Source organism: Leucopleurus acutus, assembly GCF_964270905.1.
Source record: "Leucopleurus acutus genome assembly, chromosome: X".
NCBI classification, from domain to species: domain Eukaryota; kingdom Metazoa; phylum Chordata; class Mammalia; order Artiodactyla; family Delphinidae; genus Leucopleurus; species Leucopleurus acutus.
In genome coordinates this window covers 2,108,857-2,129,645 of record NC_139148.1, presented here as the reverse complement: position 1 = coordinate 2,129,645, position 20,789 = coordinate 2,108,857, and the positions used below count along the sequence as shown (strand labels likewise).

At 54.1% G+C, this 20,789-nt stretch overlaps 1 protein-coding gene across 1 annotated transcript in view; it reads left to right on the top strand.

The window, feature by feature from the left end:
* Positions 1–2,816: 2,816 nt before the first annotated feature.
* LOC309978408 (cAMP-dependent protein kinase catalytic subunit PRKX) overlaps positions 2,817–20,789 on the top strand; it is a gene marked incomplete at its 5' end in the record, with an annotated part of 79,974 nt that continues 62,001 nt past the window's right edge. The window contains one exon of the mRNA XM_082864884.1: positions 2,817–2,982. Coding sequence (XP_082721010.1) covers positions 2,817–2,982 — 166 coding nt within the window. The remainder of the gene's footprint in view (positions 2,983–20,789) is intronic.

Here is a 20,789-nt window from a genome sequence, read left to right as displayed (position 1 = left end):
AAAGTCTGTGAGGGCAGCTGAACACTTCTTTTGGAATATATATATTGGAACATAATCAAATAGAATATATACTGTAAAACATATGTATCACAGAATAGATTAGAATATAATATGTGATATTAATATCTATTATACACATATAAATTGTTAAGTCTGTGAAGGCTGGCAAACACTTTAGAATATATATCAGAACACATTGGAATGTAATATATATAATAATATAGAGAGATTGTAAACTTTGTGAAGGCAACTGTGCGCTTTTTATTTTCACTCAGTATACACACGCACACATATCTACCTATCTACTTATAGACATACACATTTACAAATACATGCAATTCCAAAAGAAGTGTCCAGCTGCCCTCACGGACCACCCTTTTTCTCTCTCCCTCATTCCACAACCGCCTACACCTGTTTCGGCGTTGACTTTAGAGCTCATTCTGCGTACGGGGAGCGTTTAGTCCGCTGGGTTACAGAGTTCGGTATTTCCCTGCCCCATCACCACCGAATGCTCATCCCAAAGGCGGTACAAATGCCCCTGTAATGCCTCGCTTGCAGGGCTTTTTTTCTTTTTTGCCTTTCAAGAAATATGCTGTGGTTTCTGAAGAATTTTTATGAGCCTTCCAGATGAAAGCGGCTTTGTTCATCAAGGTGTTGTGAAACCCGCCGGGATATTTATAGGAACAGGTAGGTATGCGGTCAAACTCCGGGCGGGCGAGGAAGGGTCAGATCCACTCCGCCACCCAGAGTTTAACTCTGCAAGCGTCTCTGTTACTTTTTCCTCCCCGGCTGCCATTAGAAGGGCAAGGCGTGCCTTTCACTGGGCGTGAAACCCTAGCCTTGACCATCGACCTTAATTAGCCAGCCCGACCGCAGTCACAAGGTCGCGTCCGCGGGGAGCGGGCGCGCGCTCCGCGTGGAGTCGCGCCCTTGCCCGGCGTGGACCGTCCCGGTCGCCCCTCCGCGGGGCACGGCCTGGTGGCCTGAGCGCGGGGGACCAGTCCTTGTCTGAGCAGCCGCTGGGGCGCACGCGGCCCGCTCCTGGAGCGCATTTTTCGCATTCCAGCTCAAGATCTGGCAACCAGCAGACAGCAGGCGTCTCGCCCGGGGAAAAAGCCGCCCACAGTGTGCCGAGGAGGGCAGGGGCGCGGCTGGCAGCCGGGGGCCAGAGCACCACACCCAGAGCCGGTTCTGATTTCTTGTCACCCCCTCCCAGTTGGCCAAGCGAGGCAGGCCCGGCCTGGTCCCCCGTAAAACGCCTCCTTTCTGTAGTTCTGGCCTCTGCGACAGACCGTCCCCACGCCGACTAGAGGACTCAGGGGCAGGACCCTCCCTTTCAAGGGCGGAATCGCTGGAATCCCGCCAAACAATAGGGCAGGCTCGGTGCCCTCTCGCTGCTCAAACTGTGGTCCGCGGACCTGCGGCCCGGATAGCCCTGGGGGCTGCTCTGGAAGACCGATTCCAGGCGTTCCTTGCCCGGCCCGCTGTGGTCCAAGGAGCACTTTAACCAGATCCCCGGAAAAACAGTGGCCGCATCCGTCTAGTTACATTTGCATTTCAGATACAGCCCCGACATTTTGGGGGTATAACTATAACCAAAGATGGCCTGGGACACACTTCCCATTAGGAAAAATCTAACGCTATCGTTGTGTAGTTGTCTGTGACCGTCCTGCGTTTCTTTTCCGAAATCGTCCCTGGTGTGTTTACACCAGCTGCCCGTCAAGTTGCATGCGCCGCATTTGGTAGTTGTCTGATTGTTACCTGCCTCTTAGTATTTTAAGAAATGGTTCTTTTGAAATAATTAAAGATTTATCGGAAGCTGTCAAGAAACGCTCCGGGAGCGCGGCTCCGCGCCTCCCCCATGGTGCGTATCTTACATGACTGCAGTCCAACAAGCCAGGGCTGGGAGCGGCCTTGGTCCCGATGGTTATTCGCCAGACGTGGCGGCCGCCCGCCGGGAGTCGCGGGCACCGCGCGGTCGGCGGAGCGCGCCCCATCCGCATCCAACTCCAGCTTTATTTTTTAACTTTACTTTTCTTTAAGCCACGCCCTCCCGCTCCCCAGCCGGTCCCGCCTTCCCCCAGCCTTCCGGGCTGGGGCGCAGGGGGCGCGGGGACAGGCCCGCGCGTCTCCCGGGGGAGCTCGGCCGAGACCCCATCCCTGGGGCGCCCCGGGGCGCGGAGGCCGCGCGAGCAACCTCGCCGCCCGCGCCCGCGCCCGCCCCCGCCCCAGAATGGCAGGAGAGGCTCCTGGCGCCCGGGCCCTGAGGTCCCAGGGCTGGGGCGCGGAGGGGGCGGGGCGCGGCGGCGCGGGCCACACCCCCAGCCGGGCGGGCTGAGTCCGGGCCGGCGCCCGGGCGGGCGGAGGGAGCGCGCGGCCCCGCCCAGGCCGCTTCCGCCCGGCCCCCCAGCAGCGCGCACGCAGCGCCCGCGCGAGGGCGGCGGGCGCGGGACGAGAGGAATGAACAGGCGGCCGGGCGGCCGCGGCCAGGACCCCGCCTCGCGCCCGCCCGCCCGGGCCGCGTCCCCCGCCCAGGCCACGCCGCGCCCGCCCTCAGAGGCCGCTGGCTACTCCCACCGGCTGCCGCCGCCGCTCCTGCCCTGAGCGCCGCCCCGCGCCCAGCCATTGTCCCCGCCGCGCCGCCTGCTGCGCCCGGCCGCCGACCGGGAGGCGGGGGCCGCGCATGGGTGGGCGCCGCTGATGCCGCCACCGCCGCCGCCGCCGCCGCCGCGCCGCCCTCCGAGGCTGCGTCCCGGGAAGCCCGGCCCCCCGCGCCCCCCGGCCCGGCCCGGCACCCCGGACCTGAGCGCGCCCCCATGGAGGCGCCCGGGCTGGCCAAGGCGGCCGCGGCGGACGCCGACGCCCGAGAGAGCTCGGGGGAGACCCCCGACGGCGCGCCCGCGCACTTCCCCGGCCCCGGGGCGCCCTCTCCGGAGCCGCCCGCCTACCGCCCGCAGGACTTCGACACGCTGGCCACCGTGGGTGAGTGCGACGCGCGGGGACCCGGCCCGCTGGGGCGCTCGGCGCCGCCCGGGAAGCCGGCGTCAGACAAAAGGCTTGTGTGCGGTCGCCCGGCCGCCGCCCGGGGAGGGCCCTGCCTGGTCCCGCCTGCTCGGGATCTCCGCGCGGGGCTCCCCGTGCGCCCTGGGTCCGCCGAACGCCCCTAGACTTGGAGGGCTTCCTTCCGGCCCCCGAGAGCCTCCCCACCTGCGGGCGCTCTGCCCCGCACCTCCAAAGTCTCCTGTTTTAGACCTTCCCGCCCGCCCCCCAGCAACCTCCCCGGTGTCTGGGCCCCCCCGACGTCACAGAACTTGCTGGGGTCACGTCACATTGAGGGCGGCGGCGGCCGCGGAGACCCCTGCAGACCTCACCTTGGCCAGGCTCCCCCTCTCCCCCGCGTCAGGATGCTCCCGCCTGGACTTGAGAGCGTATCTGGAACTGGGAGGTCAGGTGTCCCGTGGCGTTTTAGGGGCGCGGGGCGGCGTTGGGGGTGAATTACGCATTTCCTTATCCTGCCGTATTTTCCGTCTGTGTATCCGGAACTGGGCATTTCTTTTATCCGGCACTGATTTCCTTTTTGTCGTCCTCCTTTGAACCTGACCACTCCTAGGCAGCTGGAAACGTGAAGTCTCCAGTCCCATGAGTGCCTGGATCCCAAAACGTGTTGGTGTATGGAGCCCGCCCTGAATGGGTCAGAATATCCCGACTCCGCGAGGGCGCTGCCTTCAGGCTGTGGGCTCAAGCCAGCCTGTGGCTTCCTAGCAACCCTTTGTTGCTAAGGGAGTTGTCCCAACCTGTCAGGAAAGAATCAATGGGGAAGGGGGCGCATACCGTAAATGACCCTGGAGCAGGGGTACCCAGGTACTTCTTCGGGCCCTTCCCCACCCTCTCTTGGAAGGGAGGAAGCATTAGCCTCAAGGGCATGGCTTGGGGTTTCATATGACCAAGGGGCACAGCCAGAGTGGCATTAAAACCACTCAGAGTGGCCTTGAAACCTTCCCTTTTCCGTCAGTAGCCTTTTGCCCGTATGTAGTTGGCTGTGAGGAAGGGGTGCCCAGGAAGCCTCGTTTGGGACGGAGGGGACAGGAGGCACCCTCCCTCTCTCCTGTTTCTCTCCTCCTCTCCCTCCAAGCCTTCTTGTCCATCTCTTCCTTCATCTTCTCTCTCTCTCACTGTCCATCTCTCCCTCCCTTTCCTGTTTTTCTCTCTCTCTCTCTGTGTCTCTCTGTCTCATCTTCTCCATCTTCTCTCTCTCTCCCTTTCTTTTTCTCTGTCTCTCCCTCCCTCCCTCCCTCTGGGGCGCTCTGCAGGGCTGCTTTAAAAGCTGGCTGTGTTTTGCAGGGTAGGAGACGAGGATAGAAACCTAGACCAGTGCAGTCACACCGGTAGGTGGAAACACAATTCAACAATGGAAAGTTGGTGGAGGACCCGGCGGCCCTTGGCACACAGCGCTGGCAACTGGATCTGTTTTGGGCACTTAAGCAAGTCTATTGTGAAAGGTGCCAGGGCATCAGGCGGGGCGTGGGCTGGTGGGTGGGCTGCGGACGTGGCGTAGCCCGGTGTCTGCAGCTGCCTGGGGGCCCTTTGGGCGCTGCCTAGTGGGCCTAGGGTGCCCAGTGAGTCGTCTTGTCCTTAAAAATAGAAAGTCACTGGCTCTGGGGACCGAGCAGGGCCGGGTGGGGGGGAAATGAGCCCTCCAGTTGTCTTTCCCTTTCTTAATGAAGAAGATACTTGCTCTTCAGGGATAACTTCCTGTGGGTTCCAAGGGTGTGAAGGGAGAGCCAGGTCACACGTGTTCAGGATGTTGGACCAGCAGGGGCCTGGGACCCAGGGTGTGTGTGTGTGTGTGTGTGTGTGTGTGTGTGTGTGTGTGTGGCTTTGCAGTTTTGGTGGCTTTTTAAAATCACCTTTTGCCAGAACTTTCTTTAATATTCCAGGTTTATCTGCACATGGTTAATCTAAGAAAGTAAGAATAAGCTTTTAAAAAATCCCAAACCCATCAGAGGTGTTAGAGTTTCCAGTAACGTTAGACCATGAGGTGTCATGGACAAAAGTGAGGGGCTATGTTGGGCTCTTTACCCACAGTTAGAACGCAGTTGGGGCCAGCATGGTGCCTCTTCATCCTAAGCTTCGGGCCCAGGAAACTTAAGTTCCCTTTTGACTGCCCCGGACCCATCCCTAACTGTCCCCCATCGCAAACAGGCACCCCCAGTGGCTCTGAATCGTCTGAGGCCATCTGTATGCATTTCTCCAGCTGAGCGAGGCTGTCTTCCACAACTTGAAACGAACCCACACACAAAACAGAAGACAAAAAAACCACCCTGACAAACCTCTCAGCCTTTCTTAACATAACCACAATCCCCACGCCCTTGGAACCTTCCAGAATGAGTCAGGGTGGAAGGACCGGGCCGGCTGGGCTTGTCCTCCACCCTGAAGTTCTGAAGTTCTGGCCTCACACAGTTGTGCATTTTCACCTGGTCTGATCTCCACTCTGGTGTGTGAGCTCTTCTTTTTCTCACCAACAGGTGTTTTTTTCATCCTTTTCTTTTGCCTGTGAGCTGGGCCCCGGGGGAGGCGCCTGTGGGACAGAATTGCTGACTCACAATCCCCCAAGGAGGGTTGTGACGATCAGCGCAGGTGGAACACAGCAGGTGGGCACAGATGTGCTTCTCCATGATTTAGCAAAACCGGCAGTGGCTGTTCAGATGGCAGGACCCCCCAGGAGGGTTGGCACCAGGATACGGAGACCCAGCTGGAAGCGGACGGCCCAGTTCACGGGGCGGCCATGACACCTTGGAGATAGAATAAGGAGGAAAGTCAGTGACCAGTAAGGTCTCAGATGCCCTTATTCTGTGCTCCTGGATAAACTGTCTGTGGGAAATTGTCCGTGTTCTAGGTTGATTAGCCCTCCACAAATTCACACAGCTTGGAAGAAAGCTTAGCTTATGTTGGTGAAAAATCGCACGGGCATTTTGGTGTTGTTGTTGTTGTTGTTGGGGGTAGGAGTTTATTAGTTTATTCATTTATTTTTGCTGTGTTGGGTCTTCGTTTCTGTGCGAGGGCTTTCTCTAGTTGTGGAAAGCGGGGGCCGCTCTTCGTCGCGGTGCGCGGGCCTCTCACTATCGCGGCCTCTCTTGTTGCGGAGCACAGGCTCCAGATGCACAGGCTCAGTAGTCGTGGCTCACGGGCCTAGTTGCTCCGCGGCATGTGGGATCCTCCCAGACCAGGGCTCGAACCTGTGTCCCCTGCATTGGCAGGCAGATTCTCAACCACTGCGCCACCAGGGAAGCCCCAACATGGGCATTTTTTAAAGAGCGTGGAAGGGACCTTGGGTCCTGTCTTGGCCAAACTGATTTCATAGATTGAAAAACAGGCCCAGTTGCAGAAGGAATGGTGTGCAGCCCCCGGTCCACATTCCTGGTCCAGGTAACCAAGCTTGATTTCTCGCTATGAGCACGAACAATGGTGCTATTAAAGATAAATGTTTTGAAATAATGATAGGCGCACGGGGGATTCCGAAACCTGCACCTAGTCCCATGCACCCTTCATGAAGTTTTCCCCCGTGACGTCTTCTGTAGGTGTCACACAATATCAAAACCAGGACGCGCGCCGTCGTGGGGTCCATCCTGCTAAGAGACCACAGACCTTCATCAGTGCTCCCACCTTTCATGGGAACTCCTTTGAGCTTGTGAGGAGGGGGCATGCGTTTGGTTTTGTGCAGTTTTATCCTGTACATCCGTCTGGGCAGCCACCAGCCCCGAGATCGAGGCACAAAGCTCATTCCCTGACCACAGAAACGCGCTCACGCCTCACACTTGTATTTTTTTACTATCACGTCTCACTGTCAGAAAGTTGTATTTTCTTTAGACCGAGGAGACCTTCCGTAGTGAGTAATTAAACCTGCACTGTTGTCTCTTACTTTCATTTTCCTCCCTGCTGATAAGATTGTCTCATGCACCCTTGGTTCCCCAGAACCGGCCCTAATTTTTCTCCCTCCCACCTGGACTCTCAAAGCATCACCGGGAGCAGCACGCCCTGGAGGCGGGTGGAATCCGCACTGGGGAGATTTCCCACTGCATGTGAATGACCTCTCCCGGGGCGATGTTGACAGAAGCCTTTAGGAGGGAATGTTGCTTACCGTGTAGCGATACCCAGAAAATTGTGTTCACCTTTTAATCTGATTTACCTTGAGTGGGCGTGGAGGGTAGTTTCAACTTAAGAGCATCAGAGGAACTTCGAAAGTTAGGTAAAATACAAGAAAAAAATATTTCTTTTTATAAAATTACGGAAAATACTAGAAAAGAATATTTCGTCTTACAGAAGTCCTGCAGGCTGTTCCTCCTCATTTTAAAAAAACTTTCACTTGTTTTTTGGCCACTCCCAGTGGCATGTGGGATGTCAGTTCCCTGACCAGGGATCGAACCCTGGCCGCCTGCAGTGGAAGCACGGAGTCTTAACCACTGGACCGCCGGGGAAGCCCCTGTTCCCTCTCATTTTTAAAAAATGGCAGTGAAATTCACATAACACAAAAGGAACCATTTCAAAGGGAACCGTGCCGTGGTGCTTTACACGTTCACAAAGTCGCACGACCCTCATCTCTGTGAGGTTCCAGAACGTTTTCGTGTGCTGCCCCCGCAGGGTGACCCCAAATCTGTGAGCAGTCACCCCCTATTTCCTCCGGCTGCTGGGAACCCCCATCTGCTCTCTGTCTCCATGGATCTGTCTGTTTCGTGTCGTCTTCATCTTACACACTCTGCTTTCTTACTTTGCATCTCCAAGGGGACGGCGGGGTTGGGGGGGTGGGGGGGACTTTGGGAAGAGAAGCTTAGGAGACGCACAGCCAATAGTTCCCTGCTCAGGAGGAGAAAAGGGAAATGCGCCAGAGGATAGAAAGTGTGGGGTGGGGGGAGCGGTCAGGTGAAGACCAGCCAGGAGGAGAAACGTGCAGGCAGGGAGAGAGGCAGGGGTGAGCCAACGAGTCACAGACACGTGCACACAGAACCTGCTGTCCTGGGTTGGATAGAGTCCCCTTCTCCCCCGAAATTCATGTCCTCTCAGAACCTGGGAACCGGGACCTTGTTTGGAAACAGGGTCTCTGCAGATGTGATGACGTGAAGGGTCTGAGATGAGGTCCTCCTGGAGGAGGGTGGCCCTACATCCAGTGACAGGGTCCTTCTAAGAGACAGAAGAGGAGAGACCCAGACACAGAGGAGAAGCCCCGGGAAGACAGAGGCAGAGACGGGAGGGACGCGACCACAAGCCCAGGGACGCCTGGAGCCCCCAGAAGCTGGAGGAGGCAGGAAGGACCCTCCCCTGGAGCCTCTGGAGGGAGCGTGGCCCTGGGACACCTTGACCTCAGACGTCTGGTCCCCAGGACTGGGGGAGGACGGATGCCTGTGGCTTTAAGCTCACAGTTTGTGGGAGCCCCAGGAAACTAGTACACCTGCCAGAGAGGACTGCAGAGTTGATTTCCGTGTGGCCTTACAGCTTGGTCCATAAGGCAGTTTCCTCACATCCTTGGAGGTGGAGGACACCAGGTTACATGTGTTTTCCGAGGGCGTCCTCATCCCACGCAGCATGTGGGTGTGGCTAAAGCAGAGCTCACTGTTTGACAGAGGTCATCCCCCGAGCTGGATGGGGCAGAGTTAGTTCCCATGTGGTCAGGCCAAGGTTCGCCATCTTGAATCCATCCCGACCTTGTTGTCTTGATTGGCCCAGCTGCCATGACAGAAGACCGTCCCCTGGGTGTCTTATCGCAATGCAGATGGATTTCTCCCAGCTCTGGAGGCCGCAAGTTCGAGATCAGGGTGCCAGCGTGGTTGGGTTTTGGTGAGAGTTTCTCTCCTGGGTTGCGCTGGCTGTCTTCTTGCCGTGTGCTCAGATGGTGGAGAGTGGAAAGCTCTTATAAGGACACCAATCCCATCCTGGGAACCCCACTCTCATGACCTCATCCGTCCTAATTACTTCGCAGAGCCCCACCTCCGGACACCGTCGCATTGGTGGGGAGGGGATAGGGCTTCAGCGTGGGAATTTGGGGGGGCACAGACATCCAGTCCGTAACACTGGGTTGACTCCTCCTTACATGTCGCCCTGGCTTCTTTCTCCTGAGCTTCTGCCTTTGGGGTGCAGGTGGCTGTCCGAGCAACAGCCTCACCTTGCCACATCCTGGATTCCTTACAGGAGGACACCTCTCTCCCTGGATCTGGGGACGACCCTCCTTGTCCCGACCTGGCTCATGCATGGGGACGAGGACATGACGCCATGATGCTGGTCTCAGACCTGCTTCCGGGATGGGTCTCTCCACAGTTGGGGACCACCAAGGAGGCCATGTCTGTCACTGCAAGAAAAGGGCAGAAGCACCACGTGACACAGACACACGCTTCCCCTTTCCGGGGTCACTTGAAGCTTGTGAGCACGGTGTTCTTCTTGAGAAACACGTGTTCAGGATTCTCAGCGCCTCTCCTTCAGTCTCAGGAGCGACCTCTTGGGGCTTTCTTGGTATTTTCCCCCAAGTTCGTTTGTTTATTTTCAAACACTCACATGTCACCACCTTCACACCATTTAAAACGTTTCCCCTTTTCCTCTTTTCTTTGAAAACTACAAATGCTCTTTCTTGCTGGGAAGAACAGTAAAGAACTGAGAAAGGAAGGTTCTTTAGAGAAACTAACTGAGAAAAGAATCAGGGGTGAATCCAGGGTTTGGGGGTTACATGGTTGGAAAGCTGTGCCACCCCTTGGAGACACTGAGGGGGTTAGGGATGGAGCCGTGTTGGGGGAAAGCCCAGGAGGACCGTTCGGGACATGGTTAGTTTGATCTGCCTGGGAGGCGTCTTTGTCCTTATCTACATCGTCACTGTCCCCTTCCGCCACCTGCTGCCACATCCTGCCACCCTCCACCAGCATCACCTGCATCACTTCTGACCCTCGGGGAACTTTCGTTTAATGGAAACTCACGGAAGGTTGTTGTAACGTGAACAATTCAGTGGCACCGTGTTGTGCAACCACTGCCTCTGTCTGGTTCTAAAACATTTTCGTCATCCCCCAAAGGACACGCGCTACCCGTGAGGCAGTCACTCCCCGGCCCCTGGCGAACGCTAACCCGTGTCTCTATGGCTTTGCGTGTGCTGGACGTTTCACGTCAGTGGAGTCCTACACTGTCTGGCCTTTTGCGTCCGGCTTCTCACTGAGCTTCACATTCTTGAGTTTTATCCTGGTAGCCTGTGTGAGGGCTTCATTCCTTTCTATGGCTGAGTCATGTTTCATTGTGCTGGATGGACCCCATTTTGTTTCTCCTGTTGCATTCTTTTGCTTAGAGAAACAATGCACCACAGCCTGGGCGGCTTAAACCATAGAAATTTATTTGCACACAGCCCTGGAGGCCGGAATCTGAGATCCAGGCGTGGGCAGGGCTGGGTCCTCCGGAGGCCTCTCTCCTGGGCGTGTAGACGGCCGTCTCCTCCCTGTGTCCTCATGGGGTCGCCTCTCTCTGCGCGTCTGTGTCCTGACCTCCTCTTCTTAGAAGGACACCAGTGCTGTGGGATCAGGGCCCACCCTAACGACCTCATTTTACCTAAAGACCCCATCTCCAAATACAGCCGCATCCTGAGGTGCTGGGGGTCAGGACTTCAAGATGAAATCCTTTGGGTGGAGGGACGCAGTTCAGCCCATGACACCATGAACCTTTCAGTGCATCGTACGGTACCTCAGCCTCCTTGGCGTTCCCATGATGCACTAGTTGAGCCTCACCCCAGGCGGACTTGGCTCATTGCATCCAAGGTAGGCACCATAATATCATCACCCTCATCATCACCAGCGTCACCTTTTCCGAACACAGGCTCATCTCGTGTTCCAGGACACACGGTAGTGTCTTTGCGTGGATTTGGTGCTCACTCTTCTCAGCTCACCTGTCGTGCGTCCACCCCTCCGATGCTCAGAGCACCTCCTTCGGAGTCAGGGAGCCGGGGAGGGGAGGGGGGCGGGCAGGGCCCGCACAGGGAGCCCAGTGCAAGCTCCACTTCCCGTGGTCTCCTGTTGGGATCTCTCGCGTGGCCTTTCCCACCTTTGGGCTACTGGAACAAATGACCTCGAACTCAGTGGCTTAAAACAACATGCATTGATTAACCTGCAGCTCCAAGGGTTAGGCGTCTGGAAATGGTATTACTGGTTGCTGTTTTTTCCTTTCTTTCTTTCTTTTTCGGCCGTGCTGTGCAGCTCGCAGGATCTCAGTTCTCCAGTGCTCTCGGCAGTGAAAGCCCCCAGCCCTAACCACTGGGCCGCCAGGGAATTCCCAGCATGGCTGGGTTAAAAACCAAGGCGTGGGCAAGGCTGTGTGCCTTTGGGAGGCTCCAGGGGAGCATTCTTTCCTGGCCTTTTGCAGCTCCTAGAAGCCGCCCGCATTCCTTTGTTTATGATGATCTTCCTTCGTCATTGAAGACGGCATTGCCGGGTCAAACCCTTCTCGTGCCGTTTCTCTCCTGCGTCTCTCGGCTCCTTCTAAGGACCCTGCTGATGCCACTGCATTCACCCAACTAACGCAGGGGCATCTCGCTACTAAGGCTCCGCTGATTCACCTCTGTGGTTGGCTCCTTGAGACTCAGTTCCCCTCGGCCACGTAAACGAACGCGTCCCCAGGTTCTGGGGATGACGACAAGGACATCTTACTCTGTGTATCGTGCGCTGATGCTTCTACTCTTCTGTGTGCGCCTCACCCGAGACGCAGCACCGCTTTGGAGGACGTGGCGGGTGGATGGCTGCGCCCAGCCTGGCCTCAGCCCTGGTCTGACGGCCTTGACTTCCACAAAAGGAGGGACCGCAGTTAACAATAAAAAGCTCTTCCGTTACTACCTGGGAGGAGAAATGGGAGATCCACTGACCGACAGATGGGGCTGGAAATTGGGTGTGTGTGTGCGCGTGCCCGTGCACGCTGGGGAAGGGAGTAATGAGTTACCTGAGGCTGTCACATCTTTGCCCTCTTTTGAGGGGCTGGAATGGTGTCACCACTGACTGCCACGTCCCCGGCCAAGCAGCACCAGTTCTCGTGTTGCAAGAGAAAGGCCAGTGACGGGACTGCTCCAAGATGAGATGACAAAGCCTCGTACCTTCGAGGAGCTTCTGGCCCCGGGATGGACCTTTAGACACACGGCTGTGACCCGTGCGGAGGCAGGTGTGGTTAGCCACGTGGAATCCCAGAAACCAAGCTTGTGTCCACGCGGGGGCGGGAGGTAACGGCGGCGGCGGGCGGTTTCTTCTCAAGGAGGCTTGAGCGTGTCCATTGACTGGACAACACGGGGACGTTTATTTATCTTTTTTATTTGAGGAACTTGGCAGGCTCTCCCCCCGCCTCCCCGAGGTTCCCCTTGGAAGAATAATAAAAGCAACACTACGAATGCGTCTAAGCAGCTCCTAGTTCCAGCAGCGTCATGCCCCGCCTGCGTTTTGCGGGGAGGACGGATCTGCGATACTGCGCTGGGTCGGGTGCACAGGATGCTGCATCTCTCGCTACACCCCTACGGCACTCCAGTAAACGTCCGCTTGGCATCTGGGTTGCGTCTCCAAATAAGAGCATATGTTACAAATAGCTCTTCAGTGCCTTTGGAGTTAGCCGTGGAGGACTCCAGTCACGCATCCTGAGTGTCCCCGAGGCTCGTCCCATTGGAACGCCCCGTATCACCCAAGGCCGCGGATGGAGTGGGCACGTGTGGTCTACGATGCAGGTCCTTTCCTCCTCCGGCACGGACCGTCCTGCTGCCCTGGGGCGTAGGAACGTGAAGGGGACATTCTCCATGTGGGTGGCTGTCACCGTCCTGTGAGTCACCTTGTCCCTGTGTAGGAGCTCCCGTCGGACCCCTCTGGGCCGTCCTTCCAGGCTTTATTTCGCACCGGGTGCTGCCGTGGCCTCCCCAGCACCTGCTTGGCCCAGTGCCTCCCGCTTAGTCTAGGAGGTCTGTCAAGACTAGACTCTGGGCGTCCGAGGTCCCCTCCCACTGGGTGATTCCATGCTTGAAAAAAAGATCCACCTTCGGCCCCTTGCACACCTGTTCACCCCACTTACCATTTGGAAATTCACGCTGGCTTTCCCTCCAGTTACAGGAAAAACAAACCGTCTCCCAGAGTCCCTGCTCAAACGCGGGAGTTCCTGAAAATCGTTGCACCCAGCGCTCCCACGTCGTGAGCTGCTCTCTATACGCATCCTCTGGACGTGTCCTTTGGACACGGTTTTGATGAGCCGGGCTCATGGAAGGCGTTTGGAGGGCAGCCTCCCAGGGTTCCTGTAACACAGTTGACAGTGAATTGGGTTGATGATGTCACCCTGCTGCCTCATTATCTCGGCAGCCAGTTCACTGAACAAAGGACCAGACCGGGCAGATCTGAGGGCTGGGTGTGGCGGGCAGGGCTCCGCTGCTCACAGGACGGCCTTTGTAACGCCGAGGGCACCTGGGTTCTGAGGTTGCAGGGGCAGACAGAAGCAGGGCTTGTGTGCCCACGCCTGCTTGTGCCTGGGTGTGTGCAGTGAAGGGGGGGACGGCTAGCAGGGAGCGAGGAGAGGTGGGTAGTTAGCCAGCTGGTGTTTGCGGACAATTCCAAAAAAAATCATTCAGCACAGATTGAAAACTCTCGCTTGGAGGGTTACCCCCCGCCCGCCCCCCTAAATCGAACGGGCACCCAGAAGGCCAGCTATCTAGAGTTTCCTCTTGTGGAAATTCTGCCTGGGTGCTAGTTTCCATTTATCCTCACACCGTAGGGGAAAAAAACATTTACCCAGAAAAAAACCAAACGCCAGTGAGTCAGAGTATTGACTCCTTGAATACAGTCATTGTTGGCAGGGATTTTACTCATGAAGACGTTCATTTCGTTGATCCTGCGAAAGATGAGTTAGCACGTTCTTTTGGTAACAGATTCTGAGGTATCCGTTGTATTGATTTGGGTCAAAGCCGCAGCTTCTCGTGGCCCCGATTATTTTTTCTCTATCGATTTCTTGTTTCCTTTTTTTATTATTATTTATTTCACTGCGCTGCGTCTTAGTCGCGGCACGGGGCATCTAGTTCCTTGACCAGGGGTCAAATCCGCGCCCCCTGCAGTGGAAGCGTGGAGTCTTAACCACTGGGCCTCCGGGGAAGTCTCTTGTTTTCAAGTTCATTGTTCTCTGCTTGTAAAGTCGGTAGAGACCTCACACAGAGACGCGGTTGGGTCTTTATTTCAGCTTTTGCTTCTGGTGTTTGTTACTCTTCTTTGGGTAGGCTTTTTTTTTTTTTTCTTTCTTTCTTTTTTGGGTCTTTATTTATTTTTCCTGGTAGTAACATGTTGTATTTTGATTGAGATTCTGGGCTACTCCTCTGAGCCTCCTAGAGGGCCATGGAGGAAAGGGAATCGTGACCCAGGAGAACTGCTAAGCCTGCGTCATCTTTTCCCACCATCCCGGAGCACCTTGGTCGTTGGGGGAGTCTTGTGTTCTGTGCACCGTGGCTGGTGGACCCTCCTGCAGGTCTGTTTCCCTCTCCCAGCTGCTGCTGCTTTCCTTACAGTTCCCCCTCCACGAATGAAAACCCCCAGCTGCTTCCCTGGGGAGAACCAGCCACAGAAATAAGCAGGGAGAACAACGAGGCGGCGGCCACCTGCTCCAGAAGCCTGTTTCTGAGCGCAGTGCATCTCAGGACAGCCGCTCGGCTTCCTTAAAAGCAAAAGTAAAACGAGGACGCCGTCAGCTTTAGACACCAGCTTTACAATCCCCGTCTAGAACTGGGGATGCCATTGGCAGAACCGTCCGTGGGAAGGGTGGGGGGTGGGTGTGTGGACCGGGTTCTTCACCTCCTGGGTTATCGGTGGGAGATCTTCTACCTTTGTAAAAGGGGAAACCGACTTCTTTCTTTAGTTGTCCAGTGACTTTCCGTGCTTCTGTTTCTCCCTGCATTGCTGCATCCACAGGTGTGCACACACCCACGTACACTGGGAGGTTTTTGGCTGAGGGGGTGAGAACCCTTCTGGCTGTTGAAAACACTCCAGTTCTCCGGACGTTGCCAAATACTCTGATGAAACCCGAGACCGGCCACCTCTTTGGATGGGAAAAGCCATCTCCTGTTGCCAGGCCCGCTGCCTAGCCTTCCTGTCAAGTCAGCAGGGCAGGTCGTTCCTAGGTAGACAGTCCCGAGTCTGCGCCAGAAGGTGGTTTCTGAATTGTCCCTTCAGAATATTTCTGTTCTGGAAACAGTGCAACCTCTGACGGTCCAGGTTCCAGGCTGCTTCTTTTGCAGCCTAGAAAAGAGTAATGAATCGTGACAGACATCACACAGTGATAGGAAAGTAGAAGGCAGGATTAGTCTAAAATGAGGACGCCAGCCCAGCCCAGGAATCACTCAGTAGCACAGACAGCAGGAGTCTTGCCTGTGGATTCCTGAAAGACCACAGATTTGCAGGGGGGCCGTCGAGATGGAGTGAGCAGCTTTTATCAAGGCTCTGGAGGAATTGGAGACATTGTCTTTCTATCGATTTTATTTGTTGCCAGCATTAAACTTGACTTCCCGAGTGGCTGGCATGAAACAGGTCTCTGGCTGTCCTGACTCTGCATGGACTGGCCGTGCCCGGGCTTGTAGAGCAGTGTACTTTGGGCTATGAACATGTTCTCTGGCTCCAGCTGGGCAAGGCTCAGGCACGGGCATTGGGAGACACTCGTTTCTGTCTTCTTAGTAGATGTTTGGATTCCATGTGCTTTCCCAGGACGTGGTTCGCCTGTGTCGTGCAAAGATGAAGGGTGGACGCTTACCCCAACCTGGGGCCACGGGGGACTTTTAAGATGACTCCTGGGGACCCTTAGGTCGCTCCCTCCCAGACCCCCCGGTCTCCGTCCTTAGTCTTTGGGGAGTGAGGGTTATGCTGTGGGAATTGGGTATCCTTGGCAGGTAGGAAATCCTGGAGGAAGACGGTTGAGGGAAAGTGGGTCTTCGTCACATTCTCAAATGACACCTTTGATCTTGGTGAGAAGGTTGTGGTTTGAAGTAGGAATCATCAGAAAGACTTTGAATGGGAGACAGTTATATTTGATTATGTGTCGTTTGTTCAGGTTTTCAGAATGCCCGTATTTAGTGCCGTGAGCTATTAAATGATCACAAAATAGATACTAAATGAGAATGAAAAGGGCGGATTGTAATACCTAACAGACTCAACTCAAAATGTGTCTGCTTTGCAGAGCCTAAACTAAAAAGACTGTAAAAATATTTCCTTATCCAGTTTGGAAAATGCTGGCTCTTGTGAAATAGTCTATTTAAGAGGCAGAATGAAATGCCTCTTGAAAGACCGCATCGGTTACGCGATGGGTTGCTACGGTCGGTCCATAGCTGAGATGCAAGTGGTTCTCAAAGTGGGGTCCTGGGGCCCATGGGAGTTCCTTGTGGGACTCTGAGGTCACTATGACTTTCGTAAGAACACGAAAGCATTATTTGCTTTTTTTTCCTCTCTCCTTCTCGCATGAGTGTTGGGTGGCGTTTCCAGTGGCCGCCTGACGTGGGATCATGGTTGCCTCTTTGACCACCAGTGAAATGCATCCTTGAGGGCTCTTGCGTTTTCTGTATTTCTGTTTTACTTGTTACTATGGCTGCTATCGAGAGGCACCCCCAAGCCCCACACGAACAGACGCTCCTCAGGGATCTCGATAGGTTTCTAGCGCATCCAGAAATCCTGAGATCAGAGAGTCTGAGAGGTGCTGCTTGGAGCGTGGGGGGCTCTGAAGTGGACATTGACGGGCTTGCAGGTGGCCTGGGTCTGTGTCTACCACACAGTGTGTGTATCACTCTGTACCCTGGGGCACAGTAGGGACCCCAGAAGATTTGTCCAGCCAGACACTGGAAGAATGGATGTGTTGCTGGCTGTCAGTTACCCTGGCGAGAGTTCAGAGCCTGAGGTCAGTTGGAAGAATGGAAGGGTCACCTCTCAGGGATGTGATCAGCAACAGAGAGAAGAGACGAGGCTCGGGGTCGGGGCTTTAGCAGAAGAAAGCTTCTTGTGCTCCGGGAACCCAGCGGTTGCTCAGCTGGGGGATATTTCGGCAGGATCCGTGCTTTCCATTAACCATCACGCGAACGGTCTAAACATTGTAAAGACTGTTATGCAACTTTAGTAGTTTTCTGTTACCAAGAATAAGTCTAGGGCTGAAGCCTGACCCTCCCCTATCATAAGGGTGATTCTCAGTAGTTTGGGAGCAGCATGGCGGCCTCAGCGCTATCACGCAAATGAGCCAGGCTCCCGAGTAGACTCCGCAGGACCAGTTCAGCAAGTTCGCGCGCCTCGTTCTTGAGTCATCTGCCTCTCCTGGATTCTCTCACAGCAAACTTCTCCTGTTCTTGGATTCTTTAGAGCAGCGCGGTCCAAGAGAACCGGATGCCGTGAGGACCATGTTCTATAATCTATGTTGCTATGGTGACCAGCTTCTTTTTTTAAAATTTATTTTATTGAAGTATAGTTGGTGTACAGTATTGTGTTCGTTTCAGGTGTACAGCAAAGCAAAGTGATTCGGTGATACATGTGTAACATTCTTTTCCATGATGGTTTGTCACAGGATATTGAATAGAGTTCCCTGTGCTCTACAGCAGGGCCTTGTTATCTATCCATCCTATACATGATAGTTTGCATCCGCTAATCCCAAACTCCCACTCCATCCCTCCCCCACCTCCCCTCCCCCTTGGCAACCACAGGTCTGTTTTCTGTGTCTGTGAGCCCATTTCTGTTTTGTAAATAAGTTCATCTGTGTCGTATTTTAGATTTCACATATAAGTGGTATCATATGATATTTGTCTTTCTCTTTCTGACTTACTTCACTTAGTATGATAAACTCTAGGTCCATCCATGTTGCTGCAAATGGCATTATTTCCTTCTTTTTCATGGCTGAGTAATATTCCAGTGTATACATGTACCACATCTTCTTTATCTGTTTCTCTGTCGATGGGCACTTAGGCTTCTGTGTCTTGGCTGTTGTGAACAGTGCTGCTATGAACATAGGGGTGCATATGTCTTTCCGGATTACAGCTTTGTCTGGATATATGCCCAGGAGAGGGATTGCTGGGTCATCATCAACTTCCTTATTTGACTCAACCTCACTTCATTGGACTTTAAATAAGCCACCTGTGTCTGGTGACTACCTCATTGGACAGCACAGCTTACACACCTAAGAATCTCAGCAGTCGTATAGGTCAACAAAATCAGACATCAGAATTCCTTCCTTCTGGGGTGCCACGACCTCAGGATCGTTTTTAAGTGATTTCTCAGACACTGTTAGGGATACCAGTGGAAACAGCTCTTTAATAAAATTCTCGGCTGTCCCCTGATTCATTACGATACCTGAGATAAATGACACGTCAAAAAGACCTCCTTTCCCTAGTATAAGTGAATGTCCAGAGGCATACGTGTATTTTCCAAAAGTGATTGAATACCAGATGACATTTCCTAAGCATCTCTGGTTGCACGTTCCACACGGACCCCTTATAGCATCTCTTCTGTTTCTATATGAACCATATTCCTGTGGTTACTTGAGGATTTCATAACAAAACACTTTCAAACGGGCAAAACACCTTCACTGATGGGAAGATGGAGTTTGTCAGCAGAAGACAAGCTACATCTTCCTTGAGAAGATGTAGCGAAAGGTACAGGTTTAAATATATAGACACACAGGCATAGTTCGCGTTATCGCACTTCGCAGATGCCGCGCTTTTTTACAAATTGACGGTGTGTAGCAGCCCCGCCTCGAGCAAGCCTGTTGGTGCCACTTTTCCAACAGCACTTGCTTCCCTTGTGTCTCTGGGTCACGTTGTGGTCGTTCTCGCCATATTTCAAACGTCTCCATTGTGATGACATGTGTCGTGGTATCTGTGACCAGGGAACTTGGATGTTACTGCAACGAGTCCCTGAAGGCTCAGAGGATGGTTTGCCGTTTTTAGCAAGAAGCTATTGTAAAGCGAAGGTCTGTACATTGTTTTTTTAGACAGAATGCTATTGCACACTTAATAGACTACAGGGGAGTCTATCAACTGGGAAAGATCACTTTTATACGCCCTGGAAAACCAGAAAAATTCCTGTGACTCGACTTATTGCTGTATTTGCTTTAGTGAGTTGGTCTGGAACCCAACTTGTGTCTCTGAGGTCTGCCTGTGTGTGTGTGTGTGTGTGTGTGTGTAATTTATTTCCGGCCTCTCTCCATTGTAAATATCGTCAGAGACTTTTTTATTAATTAATTTTTATTGGAGTAGAGTTGCTTTACAGTGTTGTGTTAGTTTCTGCTGTACAGCAAAGTGAATCGGCTCTACGTATCCATTTATCCCCTCTTTTTTGGATGTCCTTCCCATTTAGGTCACCCCAGAGCACTGAGTAGAGTTCCCTGTGCTACACAGTAGCTTCGCATTAGTTGTTTATCGTATACATAGTATCAGTAGTGCAGAGACATCTGATGTCATGTGGCAACCTGACTGCACACAGATGCCACCTGCTTGCTGGTAACGTGCACACATGCACACACACACACACACACACACACACACCCCTCATAGTCTCCCTCTCCCAAGTTTCCATTAAACTGATAATACAGTTTATTTTCAGGAACACAGGAATGACGTAGGTACAGACAGTCGTCACGAAGGAGCTGCAGGTGTCACGCACAGGTTAGAAGTTGCATCAGACTTCGGGGCAGCCCAGAGCACACGCCAGCGTGTAGGACAGTGTGGACGAAGCAGCATGGGGAGGGCGGGACACGCCGGACCCCAGACGAGCTGTGACAAGAGTGAGCATTGAGTGGGCCTTCCTGGGTGGCCCAGGGGTTAGGACTCGGCGCTCTCACTGCCGAGGGCCCGGGTTCAATCCCTGGTCGCAGAACGGGGATCCCCGCAGGCCGCACGGCGGGGCCAAAAAAAAAAAGTAAGGCTTGAGTAAGGAAGCACAGGGATCCCTGGAGAACTCCACAGCTCCTGTGATGAGCACGGTGCCCAGAAAACCATCAGCGCTGTTGGAACAGTTTATTCAGTAAAGAGACGGAAGGCAGTGGTTGCCCTCTAAGGGTAACGTTCTCCTAATGCTCTCATGCCTAGGGTCCCAGCCTCACTCACACGTGGAAACTTGAGTTTCCTCTGAAGACCCTCATTCTTAACAGGAAACAGCCACCAAACTCGCCTTGTTCAATCGGTTTACACAGTCTGAGACATCAAGATAGCAGAAGACTTGAGATCCCAGAGAAAGCCAATAATTCAGGGAACCTAAGAGAAGGTGAAAACAAGGGAACATAGGGAATTTTGTTAAAAGTCTCACTTTGAGTCGTTTTCAGAGAAGTTTGACATGATACTGTATCCATCAACAATAATAGGAAGTTTCAATAAAAGAGAAACAAAAGAGTTTCCAACAGGATGGCTGGATATTACAAAGGAGAATTTTCTAACGTCCAAAGGGTGATCTGATCCATGCTTGTGACTGTAGTTATCATCCTGGAGCTGGTGGCCAAAGGCACAGCCGTCACCTGCATCTTGCTCTTGCGAGCTGCAGGGTGGTCTTCAAGGCAGAGCCTGTTGGGTGGGTTTGTCTCTCTCTCCCCAACATCCAGGGGGCCCCTTATATTAATTTCCTGGGGCTCTTGTTACAAATCGTTACAAACCAGGTGACCTACAGAAACAGGAATCCATCCTCCCCAAGTCCTGGAGACCAGACGTGTGAGGTCAAGGTGTCCCAGGGCCGCGGTCCCTCCAGAGGCTCCGGGGGAGGGTCCTTCCTGCGTCTTCCAGCTTCTGGAGGCTCCGGGCGTCCCTGGGCTTGTGGCCGCCTCCCTCC